The following is a 15,678-nucleotide window of genomic DNA, read 5'->3' as shown; positions in this document are numbered from 1 at the left end:
ACTAATTTCCATGATCTAATGATTGTTACATTGCAGAGAATGCCATACCTATCTAACATTTTTTTCCCTTGAATTGTACCTAAGATCACACTCACGTGTGCTTGGATGTACCAAGGAGGCATGGGGAAATGTTTCCTACTATTTGCGAATGTGCTCTTTATTGATATTGCCAATAGATTTTGGTACATAGGCTAAGGAAGAGACTGCAAAATCAGTCAAAATAACTATTCAGAAAATGGTGTGAAGACCATTCGGGCTTGAATGCTAACCACTACATTAATTGTTGCATGGGCGCTTTGATTTGTTTTCATCACTAAGAGTATGTGTGAATTCGTACCCCTAAGATGAACAGTTTTTTCTTTGTTGGAAACCCTTTTGGAGTGGTTGTAGCATCCAATTGGGTCAATAATGATGACTTGTGTTATGCAAGGAGATAGGTTGAAACAAATAGTGCAATAGGCGAGAGTATTGGAGCTTGGGGTTTGGAGATATTGTTGTCATTTTATGACACACTTGGTCCATCAGTGAGAACCGATCAGAGATATGTTGTATGGACCAGCGCTGCCTCAGTTGATTGAAGAGAAAACAATGGAATCATGAAGTATGAAGTGTTGTCTTGCCGAAACTCTGGAACCCCCAGGTTCCCAAGTTCCTAAGTCTTCTCTTCCTCAACCCCGGAACTCCGGAACCCCCAAGTTCCCAAGTTCCTAAGTCCTCAACCCCGGAACTCCAGAACCCCCAGGTTCCCAAGTTCCTAAGTCCTCAACCTCGGAACTCTGGAATCCTGAAGGTCCGAAATCCCAAGCCTACATCTTCCCAACTTTTGGAGCCCGTGTTTCCAAAGTCTTTTGACTTCCTTCCGACTTGCAACACTTCGAGATGGCGTGATCAACACTCAAGGCTCTTAATGCTCCAACAAATCTTGCGACTTGTACACCTTTTGTGGAGCCACAGGGGCACATTTAATTAGTTTTGTAGGATTTCCATCAAGAGAAGTACAAGGTCATGCTTATTTGTGGTTACTTATGTCATGCCTGCATGCTCTGACTTTGGAATGTCAGTCAATCTACCTTCTAGAAGTACCTTTCTTCTTGGGATTGCATTTTCAGGGTATGGCCAAGTTGCTTGCATGTACACAATGTCAGGTGCATGCACTTCCCTGCATTCCCTGATTGACATTTCCCTGCACACACAAGGGTCAAGGCTTCTCTCCCTTGACCAATGGTCTCTCCTATGCGACCAGTTTTCTATATAAGGCTGCTATGCCTCATTGTAAAGGGTTCTCTCCCTGCTGGCTTGAGCTATTTTATGCTCTTTCACTTCTCTTAAAGACTTGTATTTATCTTGCATTTCTGCAACTGTAAGTTTGGCCATTGGCCTTATAATGAATTGAAATCATCATTCTTGCCTTACTTCAACTTATGTATGTTGTGTATGTGTTCTTACCTTCATTGTAAGTCTATGTTTGTGGCTTTCTTTCACATATATGTTGTGTTAACCTATTTCTGGATGTGGCTTGTGGGAAACCTTCTCCCCTCTTGACATTCAGCAAATCCTAACCTCCATATGTGCATTAAGGTCATTCATGCAACTGAAGTTTGTGCATCTCCTGGGTATTTCAGTTGATTCTTTGTGCCATTTCGGTTGGGGAGAGAAACATCTCTTATCTTGGTGCATCACCTCCTTTCATTTTTAGCATTTCTCTCTTCCCTTTTCCTTTGCAAGCTGTTAGGATAGGTTTAGAAGTAAGATTTGAAGTGTTGAGTTGGTTCAACACCTGCACTTGGGTTGAGAAGGAAGACGGCCTTTTCTAGAGTTTCAACCCCCTTGTGCAAGGTCCCACACCTCGGGGTTGTTTCCATGTTTCACAAGGTTGCTGAGTTGATAGCTCAGCAAGGGTGAAAGCTTTTGTGATAACAGTTTTTGGCACGCCCGGTGGGACAGACTTTTGATTTACATGCTAAGGATTCGGTGTTGTTCTTAGTGTCTTAGCCTTTAGAGGCAGTCATGTTTCAAGCACTTGGCGACTGTGCTCACAAGTCCAGTCTCTTGTTCTTGACTTGTTGCTGATTTCATGCCCATAATTCATACAAGGGTGTCTTCGAGGTAGTTTCCAATTTGTAGAACTCTCCTCTTGAAGTTCTAGAAGGTGGAGAGGTAGACCTTCATTGTCACCAGTCAAGGGTGTCAAGGTCGTAAACACTCCATCTCCCAGGTCTCGTTCTACCCCTTCATTTACAAGACCATTATGTCTAGGGCTCCCACCACTCATATCAATAGACCATTGTTTCATATGGCCAAAAATCAGGTTTTTGTTACCTTCAATGGGGGGAGTCCTCTTATTTTGACCCAATGGAATGATATACCAGTGGTTGCGTTAAAGAGTATACCATACTTCACTGGTGAAACAACTACTTCCCCCATTGAGCATATTCAAGACATTGCGAACATCTGCTCTGTCCATAATGTCACTCAGGATGATGTTGTTGTCAGACTCTTAGCCACATCTTTGAAAGGAAATGCTCTGCAGTGGTATAGAGGGTTGTCATCTAGCTCCATTCACAATTGGGATGAATTAGGGGAGAGGTTGTGCAACCATTTTGAAGACAAAAGTGATCACCTATCACTTGTGGAGCAGTTGACTACAATTAAGAGGGCATCTCATGAGTTCATGGGAGATTTCAATTTCAGATTCCAAAAGACATGGAATAGAATCCCTGCTCTAGTGAAGCCATCTCCAAATCATGCCTTCTTGTATTATCTAAGAGCTCTCAACAACGATATAGCTGTCATTATAGAATCAAAGGGTTGAACCTCTACCGGATGCATATGACATAGCCATAAGGGCAACAAATTGTTTGATACAGGCTGGGAAGATAGCTCCAAGGCCTCCAATGCCTCTCTTCCTAGAAGCTCCTACTCAACTACCTACCTTGGCTCCTATCCCCATGATGCCCGTAGGTCAACCATCCACATCCTCTACATCCTCTAATGAGCTCCATGAAGTCAAGACTCTATTTGAAAACTTTGGCAATGAGTTGGTAACACTAAAGCGGCAACAAACTCAGCATAGCAGACCTTATCAAGCACAAAATCAGAACTATTAGCAGAATAGGCCACCCTTTGAAGGGCAAAACCAATGGAGCAACGCCAAGCCTTTGAATAGTGTGAACCCCATAGCTGCAAGTAACTCAAAAGCAATAGTTCCAATGCAAAACAACCTCGCCCAAGAGCAAGATTGGTGTCAACCATGCAATCAGCCACACAACCAAGGTGCATGACAAAATGGAAAGTTTGTCCAAGCCTTAGTAGTGCAGAATGAGCCAACCACCTTTGGCCAGCAATATGACCCAAATCAGCCTAGTGTTGGCACTCGGGCTTACTTGCAAGGAGATTCTACCTATATCAATTGGCAGGAGGCAGAATTTTGTGGTTTGAACCAAACAAATGGTGAGTCTATGCTACAATATACAAGGTCAAAGAAGAGAGCCATGGAAGCTGCCTCACCTTCAATATCAGCCCAAGCTCCAATGCCCAATGTACCTGTCTAGGATACAAGCCAAAATACCATGCAAGGGAGCAAGAGGCAGGAGGAGGCCCAAGTCGTCCAAAGAGAAAAGGTAGACCTTGTAGCTTCAAGGGGGCCTCCAAAATCAGTTAGTGTTCCTTTCAATATAGTTGATCAGATGAAGAAGGCCAACCCTATCGTCACTATTTGGGAGGCCCTTTCCATCCCATCTCAAAGGGATTTGCTCAAGGAGGCATTGAAGGACATCAACCAATTAGGTGATGAGGCAGCAATTAGCAGGAAGGCAGTCTCCACCAGTTTGGTACAACCCAAGGAGGAAGAAGATTCAAGCAAGATCAGCAAGCCTCCCCGCTTCTATCTCTCTTTAATCATAGGAGATAACTTAGTTCACAACTGCATGATAGATTCAAGAGTTAGTAGCTCAGTCATGCCTAAGAAGGTAGTTGATCTTCTTGGCATAGAACATGTACCTATGACTAAAGGGGTGGTCCAATTGGATGGCACTTCTATTAAAACAATAGAGGTTGTTAAAAAATTGAAGTTGACATTGCATGCATGCCCTGGTTGCACTGTCTTGCAAGACGTATCAATCATTGACCTCCCTGCCTTCTTTGCCATCTGTTTGTCTAGAGACTTCACCGCCAAGATAGGTGGATACCTGTCTTCTGATTGGTCCCACATGCTATTTCGAACAAGGTATGGTACCAAGGTTATCATAAGGGCAGAGCCCATTGCGCAAAACCACATTGAGCCCTACACCCCCAGCCCTATAAACATGAATTGCACTTTGCAGGAAGAGGGGGAGGAGTGTACTGTCTGTGAGCCTGCTACTCTTTTGCAAGAGATCCCTGATTATTTGCTGGATGAATGGGCCAATGCTTTTCAGCTTGATCCATTAGCTGAGACTGAAGAGACTGGGCTTGGTACCTATTGTATCCATGAAGAAGATACTCCTATCCCTAACCTCATCAAGACACAAGGAGATTCAGAGGGGTTATGGAGCATGTTTTTTGATGGTTGAAGAAACAAAAACGGTGCAGGTGACGGTGTGATGCTTGTTTCTCTTGAGAAAGAGAAATATTTCTTCTCTTTTAGGCTTTAGTTTGGTTGCACCAACAATGCCGCTGAGTATGAAGCCTTGATCCAAGGCCTCCAACTTGCACAAAACAGAAAGATTAGATCCTTGCAAGTATTTGGAGATAGGGAATTGGTTGTTAATCATATCAGAGCTCAAAGTATAACAAAGAACAACCTACTCAAATCATACAAACACAGGGTTTGGGATTTGATTGAAGGATTCGAGGCCTTCAACATCTAGAGTATTCCTAGAAGTCAGAACAAGTGTGCTGATAGGCTTGCAGCGGTTGGTGCTCAGTTCGACATATCGACGCATGTTGCAAGCGAGAAGGAACAACACATCAGGCTTGTTGTGAGGCCTGCTATCCTAGACAATCAGACAAATTGGCAAGTATTCGAAAGTGATCATCAAATTGTTAATTTCTTGCAAAATGAAGCAAAGTTTTCTGCTAAAAATCAGTCTAAGCTGCAAGACCAGTATGGAGATCAAATCATGCAGCTCAACTCCAACAAGTTGCCTAAAGGTCTAGTTACGTTGGAAGGCATTTTCAACTCGGATGATCAATTGAAGAAGAAGATGAACCTGGCTGCAAAGAAGGGTGATTACAAGCCAGTTGTTGTTGCTGAGGGTAGGTCTCTAAACTTGGGCAAGGTATGTTCCTGAACCAAACAAGAGGCCTTTGTTGAGCTTTGTCAAAAATATGAAGACATAGTTGCTTGGACCTATGAAGATTTGAAGGGTTTTGACCCTAGCTTAGCCCAACATACTATAGAGCTAAACCCGGATGCAACACCAGTTAGACAAAAGCAAAGGCCAATAAACCCCAAGATTGAGCCACTAATGAGAAGGAGTTGACCAAGCTCATAGAAGCCAATATCATCTTCCCTATCAAGCACTCCTCCTGGGTGGCCAACCTTGTCCTTGTAAGGAAGAAGAATGGGGAAATCAGACTATGTGTCGAGTTTAGGGACCTCAACAGAGCCTCCCTCAAGGATCATTATCCCCTTCCCTTCATGGAGCAGATTCTCCAAAAGGTCAGTGGCTCAGAAAGATTTTCATTCTTGAATGGGTATTTAGGCTACAATCAAATTTTAGTCCAAGAATCAGACCAATACAAGACTACATTCACTACTAAGTGGGGTACCTATGCTTATTGCAAGATGCCTTTTGGGCTAACCAATGCAGGTGCTACGTTTCAAAGAGCAATGTACATGGCTTTCAAGGGTTTATTAGCAAAGTTTGTGCTTATATACCTTGATGACATAACTGTTTATTCAAAGCATGCGGCTGACCATCTTGGTCATCTTGAGTAGGTGTTCATGAAATGCGGGGATTATGGTGTGTCCTTGAACCCTAGCAAGTGTGTATTTGCTACTGATCAAGGAAGATTGCTAGGACACATTGTATCCAAAGATGGCTTGACCATTGATCCAGAGTGAGTAGAGGATATTCTTTCTCTCCCACTCCCCAGACACAAGAAGTGATTGTAAAGTTTCCTTGGTAGGATCAACTTTGTGAGGAGGTTCATTCCCAACCTTGCCACCATGGTAAAACCCCTCACCTCCATATTGAAGAAAAAAATGGTTTTCAGTTGGACCAAGGAGGGGAGGGTCGGCTTTGAAGAGATTAAACAAGCAATTGCTCAGGCCCCTACCCTTGTCAACCCTAACTATGAAAGGGATTTTATCCTCTATACCTTCGCAGGAGATCCCAGCATCTCAGTTGTCCTAACGCAGCTGAACAATGATAATTTGGAGCAACCTATTGCCTTCTTTAGAGAGGGGATAAAAGACTATGAGCTTAAGTATAGCTATGTAGAGAAGCAAGTCCTCACTGTTGTAAGGGCATTAAAAAAGTTCAGACACATGTTGTCTAACAACAGGATCCAGCTCTTAGTTTCACATGCAAGTGTCAAGGATTTCCTTCTAAACAAGGACATCAGTGAGAAGAGGGTTGGGTGGATAACCAAGGTCATGGAATATGACATCAACATCAAGATCACTAAACTTGTAAGAGGCAGGGGCCTATGTGAATAGCTTGTCTCATCTTCTGAGACTACTTCAGAGGTCGCCCTTGTGTTACAAGAGGATCAACCAATTAGCAACGACACTCAATTCAATTGGGTAAGTGACATGACCACCTTCTTAATGGAAGGTAGATACCCTCAAGCTCTGGACAGGCCCAAAAGAAGGCATTTCAGGTTGCAGTCCATCCCCTATGTCTTAGTGGATGGCACCCTTTTTCGAAGAGACTCTAATGGAGTCTTGTTAAGATGTATCGAGCAAAATCAAGTCAGCAGATTGTTAGAAGAATTTCATGATGGCTCTTCAGGGGGCAACTTCTTTGCAAGGACTACAACTATCAAAATAATGAGGGCTGGTTATTACTGGCCATCCTTATTCAATGACTCACATAGATGGGTGAAGAGTTGCAAGAAATGTGCTTTCTCTAGAAAGAAAAGGCTAGCTGCCCTACCTCTTCACCCCATCCGAGCAGATCAACCATTTGCACAATGGGGTTTAGACTTCATTGGCATGATAAATCCACCTTCTAGTGCTGGCCACAAGTGGATCTTGGCCGCAACAGACTACTTCACTAGGTGGACAAAGGCAGTTGCATTAAGGGATGCCACTGAGGCCTTAGTATTGGAATTCCTTGATGGAATTGTGACAAGATTCGGTGTCCCCTCCACCATCATATCAGATAATGCCTAGTCATTCGTTGGAACCCAAATCAGTTCTTGGGCAGTTAAGCATGGTGTATACTTGAAGACGTCATCCAATTATTACCCTCAAGGTAATGGCTTAGCTGAATCTTCCAACAAGAACCTCATTAGGATAATCAAAAGGACGATTGAAGACAACTAGAGGTCGTGGCATACTAAGTTGAGGACAGCCTTATGGGTTGATAGGATCACACCCAAGAGGGCGATCAGTAACTCCCCTTTCATGCTAGTATATGGGAAAGAAGCAAGACTCCCAACTTCCCTAGAGTTACCCTCTCTTGAACTAGGACATCAGTTGGAATTGACAGAGAATGATGCCATGACAGTAAGGCTAGCTAAGCTAATGGAGCTGGAGGAGGTTAGAGGTCAGGCTATGCATATGCTTGAGACTCATCAAAAACAAGTCAAGAGAGTTTTTGACAAAAAGGCTACTAATAGGGTCTTCAAAGAGGGAGATCTAGTTCTAAAGTGGGATGCAGACAGAGCCAAAGCTGGGCGACATTCCAAATTTGATGCTATATGGAGTGGTCCATATGTCATCACTAGTTGCAAGGAGGCCAATGGATTTCATATCTCCAGGCTTGATGGCGAAGTTCTTCCAATCCCAGTGAATGGGATTCATTTCAAGCCCTGTTTCTAAAGAGGGTGTTGATGACTATGTAAATATTAGATTAGGAGTTGTTTTGCTTTCATAAGTGTTTTTGCACCTGCTGCATTCTCCTTAAGAGGGTGTGTGCTCTAGTTTTCAGTTTCCCTCCAAGTGATGGTGCACACATGTTTTGAGTCTTTTCAATGACTCGATGCCCAATGGATGCTCAAGGCTTCTGGACTTCATGCTTAGCAAGCAAGCATCCCGTAGAGGTTGCCAAAAATGTTGTCTTTTTATGACACCCTTGGTCCATCAGTGAGAACCGATCAGAGATATGTTTTATGGCCCTCAGTTGATCAAAGAGAAAACAATGGAATCATGAAGTATAAAGTGTTGTCTTGGCGGAACTCCAGAACCCCCAAGTTCCTAAGTCCTCAACCCCGGAACTCCGAAATCCCGAAGTTCCGAAATCTCAAGCCTACGTCTTCCCAACTTCGAGAGCCCGTGTTTCCAAAGTCTTCCGACTTCCTTCCGACTTGCAACACTTCCAGATGGCGTTATCAATACTCAAGGCTCTTAATGCTCCAACAACTCTTGCGACTTGTACACCTTTTGTGGAGCTACAGGGGTGCATTTAATGTTTTTTGTAGGATTTCCATCAAGAGAAGTACAGGGCCATGCTTATTTGTGGTTACTTATGTCATGCCTGCATGCTCTAACTTTGGAATGTCAGTTAATCTACCTTTTAGAAGTACCTTTCTTCTTGGGATTGCATTTTCAGTGTATGGCCAGGTTGCTCGCATGTACACAATGTCAAGTGCATTCACTTCCTTGCATTCCTTGACTGACATTTCCCTACACACACAAGGATCAAAGCTTCTCTCCCTTGACCAATGGTCTCTTCTATGCGACCAATTTTCTATATAAGGCTGCTATGCCTCATTGTAAAGGGTTCTCTCCCTGCTGGCTTGAGCTATTCTATGCTCTTTCACTTCTCTTAAAGACTTGTATTTATCTTGCATTTTTGCAACTGTAAGTTTGGCCATTAGCATTATAATGAGTTGAAATCATCATTCTTGCCTTACTTCAACTTATGTATGTTGTGTATGTGTTCTTACCTTCATTGTAAGTGTATGTTTGTGGCTTTCTTTCACATATATGCCGTGTTAACCTGTTTCTGGGTGTGACTTGTGGGAAACCTTCTCCCCTCTTGACATTTAGCAAGTCCTAACCTCCATATGTGCATCAAGGTCATTTATGCAACTAAAGTTTGTGCATCTCTTGGGTATTTCAGTTGATTCTTTGTGCCATTTCGGGTGGGGAGAGAAACATCTGTTATCTTGGTGCATCACCTCCTTTCATTTTTAGCATTTCTCTCTTCCCTTTTCCTCTGCAAAATGTTAGGATAGGTTTAGAAGTAAGATTTGAAGTGTTTAGTTGGTTCAACACCTGCACTTGGATTGAGAAGGAAGCTGGTCTTCTCCGGAGTTTCAAGCCCCTTGCGCAAGGTCCCACACTTTGGGGTTGTTTCCATGTTTCACAAGGTTGTTGAGTTGATAGCTCAACAAGGGTGCAAGCTTTTGTGATAACAGATACCTTATGACTCTTAGTGCTTATTAGGGATCGAAGTTTGGGGGTACCATGAGAAAGGTACTTATTAAGGGGAAGACCAAAATTATGGCAAAGCAAGGGAAAGGAGCGAGGTTTGAGAGTGTGGCATATGAGGTATCCAATTAAGAATATATCTAAACTTGTGATCCCAATGGGATAACAAAGTGTAAAGGACTAGGAGTTGGGGTTTGGGAGTATAGCTTACTTTAGACTCAAATAAGATGTCCAAACTTGTGATCTAAATGAGATGACGTAGGGTCACATGTTGGGGATTGGGGTTTGAGCATACTTCATAATAGGTACCTAGATAAGGGGAAGGTTGAAACTCTAACTTTGACAAGATACTTAGTGCAAGGGGTTGACAAGTTGAGGTTTCGAAGATCGTGGGGATCATGAAAAGGGTACTTGAGTAAGGGAAAGTCCAATACTTTGACAAGAAAAAGGGAAAACTAGAGTTGGGTGGAAAAAAGCATATTGGGAAGGGAAACCCCAAAACTTCAACAACTTACACAGACTTAGTAAATAGAACATACCTCCCCACCTAGAAACGTTTGAATCCGATAGGCACATGGGGGATGAAAAATGGGAACACATATGTAAACTTGGACCAAGGGAGACCCTGTAAGTAGGGAATGGGCTTTGGTTCCACAAATAGAAATGAATTGAAATAGGGACATGACATTTATTTTGAAAAGCCATTCCAAATATATTAAAATGTTAAATAATTTAAAACTCCAAAATGATAGTGGTTAAAAAAAAGTGAAAATCCTAAAAATAAAAAGAGTGAAAATCCTAAAAATAAAAAAAGTTTGGCGTGCTTAAACCCTGTTTCTTTTTAGTTGTTAACGTTTAGCAGTTTCTTCTTTAAAGTTCAATCCAAACAATTTCTATTTGAAAGTTTGCGATTATTTTTTAGATCATTCCAATTTTTTAGGACTAATTTGAAGTACAGTTGTTGAATCAAAATGGGAATGCAAAACTTTGAGGATATGAGCTTATGCAATCTATAATGCATAACGTGACGAAGGAATGGATCTTTATTCTTGGTGAAAAAGGACTTCAGAGGACTAAGATGATTAGAAACTCAAACTTGACTATGTTTTCTTGAGATTGACCAGTAGTGAGGTAATATAAACATTCCAAACCTCTCTAAAGAAACTCCATTCTTGCAGTCAACACCACATACATTCTTTACCACATAAATTCGTATAACATATCTCTATGGGTATAATGATAATTTCTTGTACGTCTACACACCACTTTAACATATTGTAGGAAATAGTTGAACATTACAAACCCTCCAGATAATCACCGTTGCTATGGTCAACACCACACAAATTCTTTATTATTCAGTGTCCAATAACATTTCACATGTGGATCTTTATTCTTGGTTAAAAAGGACTTCAAAAGACTAAGACGATTACAAACTCAAGCTTGGCTATGTTACCTTGAGATTGACTAGTAGGGAATTGCATGAACATTACGAACGTCTCTTGAGAAACTCCAATCCTGCAGTCAACACCACATACATTCTTTACCACTCAATGTCGATTAAGATTTCATGTGTGAATTTAGTCTTTGCCATAGCTCTATGGGCATAATGATAATTTCCTGTATTGCCTACATGCCCCTTTAACATATTGTAGGAAATAGCTGAACATTCCAAATCCTCTAGATAATCACCACTGCTATGGTCAACACAACACAAATTATTTATTAATCAATGTCCAATAACATTACACATGTGGATGCAGCCCTTTGTCATAAGTCTATGGGCATATGTTTTCCTACATGCCTCCAAGCAGCCCCTTCAACAAATTTCAATAAGTCAAAGCTGTTCCAAACCAGGAATGGTGGGTTCCACGTCAAACGTGTGCCAACACTTCTAATTATATTTTAATTATTAATTTGTCTCACACCTCTAATACATACCAAAAGCACCTGTGCATAAATATCACATTGTACATAGCGCATAAATGCATTTGCAATGTACCATTTAAAACTAGTGTAACATCCTTGCTAGCCCATGGCTTATGAATCAAGTGGTGCACTGTTTTAGTGGGTAATTCTTTTCAAAGACATGCAATGGACCAACCTACAGCTAGAAGCACTTGCTCATGTGACTCATACAAATTATCATACCTTGCAATATATTTTCTCTTCATTTCACCTTTTAGACTATGCCAACCTTCAATGATTTGGACATAGGTATTGTTTATGGTGAAAATGGATAACAATAATAACGATATTGAAAAGCTAAATGAATTCAACCACAAAACCCTAACCTAACAACAACAAAGATCCACCATAACATATGAAGATTACCTAAGACAATGCAAATCAAATGAAATCACAAAGATTATACCATCACATGTCCAATAGGGTTTGGATCTCCATTCTTCCTATCTCCATTGATCTTGCTTGATATATTTGCTCTCAGATTTTATGTGCACAAGAGCTCAACAAAGAACAAAATGTGGTTGCAAGTAGGATCGCCTATGTTCAAAAGCGTAGTGTAGTCAAGTAGTCAACGGGGGGGTTTGATAATGAAGGAAGCATCTCCTTATATAGAAGACACTATATGAAATGGAGGGATAAGATTGAGAGGTGTAAAAGGAGGCCGGCTATGATAAGAGGGTAGGTAAAAGAAATAATAAAATAATGAAAGGGTAGGTAGTGTATGAATTAAGAGATGAATGACATGTGTCATGGGTAGAAAAGGTTAATGAATTAATTAAATAAATAAAGATTTATTTAATTAATAGAAGGAGTGAGATCAATTAAATAAATAAGATATTTATTTAATTTACGAAAAGGATAATTTAAATAAATAAATGTATTTATTTAAATGAGAAATAAGGTTAGAAGAGGATAAATGAATTAATTAAATAAATAAGGATTTATTTAATTAATAGAAGAATTAGGCTTAAATAATTAAATAAATAAAATATATATTTAATTAGACTGGACAATTTTGGGTGTCTACAGGTATATATGCCTCATGATGATACACACAAGATTGGTTAACATACTCCAACCAATAGTATATATGCTTTTCATATTATATTGGTAATAGGAATCGTTCCTATTACCCATAGGTGGAATACTTGCCGAGTACTTGGCGATTTTTGAAGCGAGTTTTTTTTCTCAATGAGTCTTTATGCCATTAACTCGTAGAAGAAAGTTGCGGAGTTTTTTGGAAAAACTTGCCGAGTTTTTGGCAAGTTTTTCACAAAAATCCAGCGAGTCTTTGGCAAAAACTTGACTACATAAGAAAAAGAGGCCCAAACACGTCAAAAAATTATCTAATTTTTTTTTTCAAATCAGTCTCATTCTCTTCATTATAACATATACATGAAATACAACATTTAAGTATAAGTCAATACTTTAAGTTATATTTCATGTATATATTGACAGGATGTTTGAGAGTGGTTTTAGATATCTAGGAGTTATAATGCAAATTCTAGGTTTTAGAAAATATTTTAAATTTTTCAGACTTAGTCAAATTTCAGTAATCAGTAGGCTCCTATCAGCATTCTCTCACTCTCTCTATCTCACTCACTTTATCTAAATTTTAGACTTATCTATCTCCCTATCACTCTTCCTCTATCCCCTCTCTTTACCACTCTCTATCACACTCTCTCCTCTCTCCCCCAAGATCTGGACCTATCTCTCTACCCCTCTCTCTACCACTCTCTATCTCACTTTCTCCTCTCTTCTCCAAGATCTGGACCTATCTCTCTACCCCTCTCTCTCTCACTCTCAGACCTCCGCGAGGGGTGCTACCCTCAACCTAATTTTGGCAAGGTGGAGGAGCCACATCGGAATCCTAGGACTAGACCCTCTAGTTCTATCTCTCCCCTTGTTTTCACTAGAGCTGGGAAGAGGAAGATGTAAAATGTTTTGATGTAGTATTTATTTTTAGTTTTACAAGAACAATTTGCTATTCATTTTGTTTCAGTCTATCAGCCATCAGCATTCAACAAGAGGATGCTATTTTTTACCCAATTTGCATTTAAATCAATCAAATATATCTAGACTCAGCTTCTTTCTTTTGTGTACTCATTTATTGACTCATTGGATGCATCTCCTCATTGAATTTTGCAAAATATAATGCATTTCTAATTAAATTTAAGCAATTTTTCTAGCTGTCGAGTTTTCACCGAGTTTTTTTTTGGGCCTTGGCGAGTAGTTCAACTATGATAGGAAATATATTTTTTAGAAATGGGAAATAATTGCAGAAGGAAAAGAACCGACGAGAAAATATTCTACAGATTTTACCCCTTGGATTGAGCTGATCACATTGGAGATACATGAGGACAGCGAGATGAAAGAAATAACTTCCAAAGTAGAGGCTGAATCCCAACTGACCAACAGTGGGATTTGGGTGTCAAAAAACATAATGCAAAGAGTAAAATACTAATACAGACTATAAATCTTTCCTTCCAATAGCCCACATGTATTTAGGGATTTTTGTAATGCAAGTCTTAGTCCCCTCAAGCCTTAAGCTGGATGGCTGGAAGTGTTTCCCTCCTCTAAGCAGGATGTATATTAGAGTTTTATGCTGCACATGGAGTACACAAGTTATTCAATAAAGGTCTGAGGAGCTCATGTAGGACAGACTTATGCAACATTTGTGTTGTTGTAATGATTGTTTCCCAAGTCTTTCATGCTCGACATCAGTCAAATGGAAAAAGCATTTAATATTCTTTTGATTTGCAAGGATAAAATAGTAAATTAACAATAGATAGTGAGTTGTGTGCTTGTATCCTATCACAAATTCTTATGCTTCATAGCATGCCCTTCTAACTGCTGCTCATCTTGCTTGTTTAACTGTGTTTCGAAGAAAGGCATTCCAAGTGAAGCAATTTGTGGACCAACTTAAGAAGATTTCTAGATTTGAAGGTTTGGTCTATACATACTGGGATGAAAGATTCACGACAAAGGTGAATGTGAAAAGTTATCACAATTAAGGTTAATTTTTTTATCATGCTATCCAGAATTTAATTCAATTGTTTATGTCAGGCAGTGGAGTCTATGTTGAAGCCTTTGGACTTGCATCCATCACATATGAAACGAATTTTGGATAAATTTGCTGCGGTTGGCATTCTACAGGTAATGATAGTTCATTACAGCACAATGCTAGTTTTCCTGTACAGTGCCTTTAACATATGAGTGCATCAATTTTTGTAATGGTCATGCTATGTAGGGTTGTCTGGACGATTTTCAACGGCAGGTAAAGTGTTGTGTAGAGCCTGATTCATGAAAGTCATTATGCAAGCTTCCATTACAGGGTGTTTCCTCTTCACTTATATTCAACTCTAAACCTTTGAAACATTAACACTACCGGATTTCCCCATTTGCCAATGTCCATTCACTTTGTATTTGTAATAATGGGGTTTTCGTTTGAAAGCAATTGGCAGAAAATTAATTCTTAAATTGTGTACATAAAAGTAATCTGTTGCTGAGTGAAAACATGCTATCCATGGATTTGCTATGCCAAGATCGTAGTATTAGCTTATTAGCATATTCCTATATATTATTATACTAATGTATATTGCCTTCTATAGTAAGTGTTGCTTAAAATTTTAGGTTAACATGATGCAATGAAGACATTAATTTAACTGCTCCCATATTTGTGAAGAAGAGAGGAAAATTGATTCAGCACTTAGTGGGTTTTAAACTATTATCCATCAGGGTGTTCTACCAATTCTTAGTTCACATATCCTTCTCCAGTTCCTATTCCCATCCTCTTGAACCCCATCACCATTCTTTTCTGACCCATTTCCCATGCTATTTTCTTATTTAAAAATTGCTTCTAGGAATTTGGGGTTTACTTCTAGGTGCCCCTGTTTCAATTTTTTATGTTTCCCCATTCCCCCAAAAGCTAACTCAGGAACATATGTTGTAAATTCTGACAAGAGCCATGAATTCGTTTCTTGCCACCAAATTGATTCCACAAAGCTCCTTAGTGGAACTAAATGCATAGGTAATCATACTAGGCTGTTGTTCCTAAATATAGGTAATCATGTTAGGCTGTTGGACCTCAAAATGTTTATTACCTTAGGAACTCAAGTGGCTAATTTCTTTTAGCTTGACTTTATAAAAAATCATCATAATGGGTAAACATGGTACTGAGAGGGGCT

The 15,678-nt window shown here is 40.0% G+C and overlaps 1 protein-coding gene across 5 annotated transcripts in view; it reads left to right on the top strand.

The window, feature by feature from the left end:
- Window positions 1–15,101, top strand: part of LOC131067372 (uncharacterized) — a 177,591-nt gene extending 162,490 nt beyond the window's left edge. For all 5 annotated transcript variants that reach the window (XM_058002341.2, XM_058002342.2, XM_058002338.2 and 2 more), the window contains 3 exons: window positions 14,383–14,478; window positions 14,558–14,647; window positions 14,742–15,101. In XM_058002341.2, coding sequence (XP_057858324.1) covers window positions 14,383–14,478; window positions 14,558–14,647; window positions 14,742–14,798 — 243 coding nt within the window. In that variant the 3' untranslated portion in view covers window positions 14,799–15,101. The remainder of the gene's footprint in view (window positions 1–14,382; window positions 14,479–14,557; window positions 14,648–14,741) is intronic.
- Window positions 15,102–15,678: the final 577 nt, after the last annotated feature.

Source organism: Cryptomeria japonica, chromosome 6 (assembly GCF_030272615.1).
Source record: "Cryptomeria japonica chromosome 6, Sugi_1.0, whole genome shotgun sequence".
Lineage (NCBI taxonomy): Eukaryota > Viridiplantae > Streptophyta > Pinopsida > Cupressales > Cupressaceae > Cryptomeria > Cryptomeria japonica.
The sequence above is the reverse complement of the archived record's forward strand: the minus strand, read 5'-3'. Positions and strand labels throughout refer to the sequence as shown.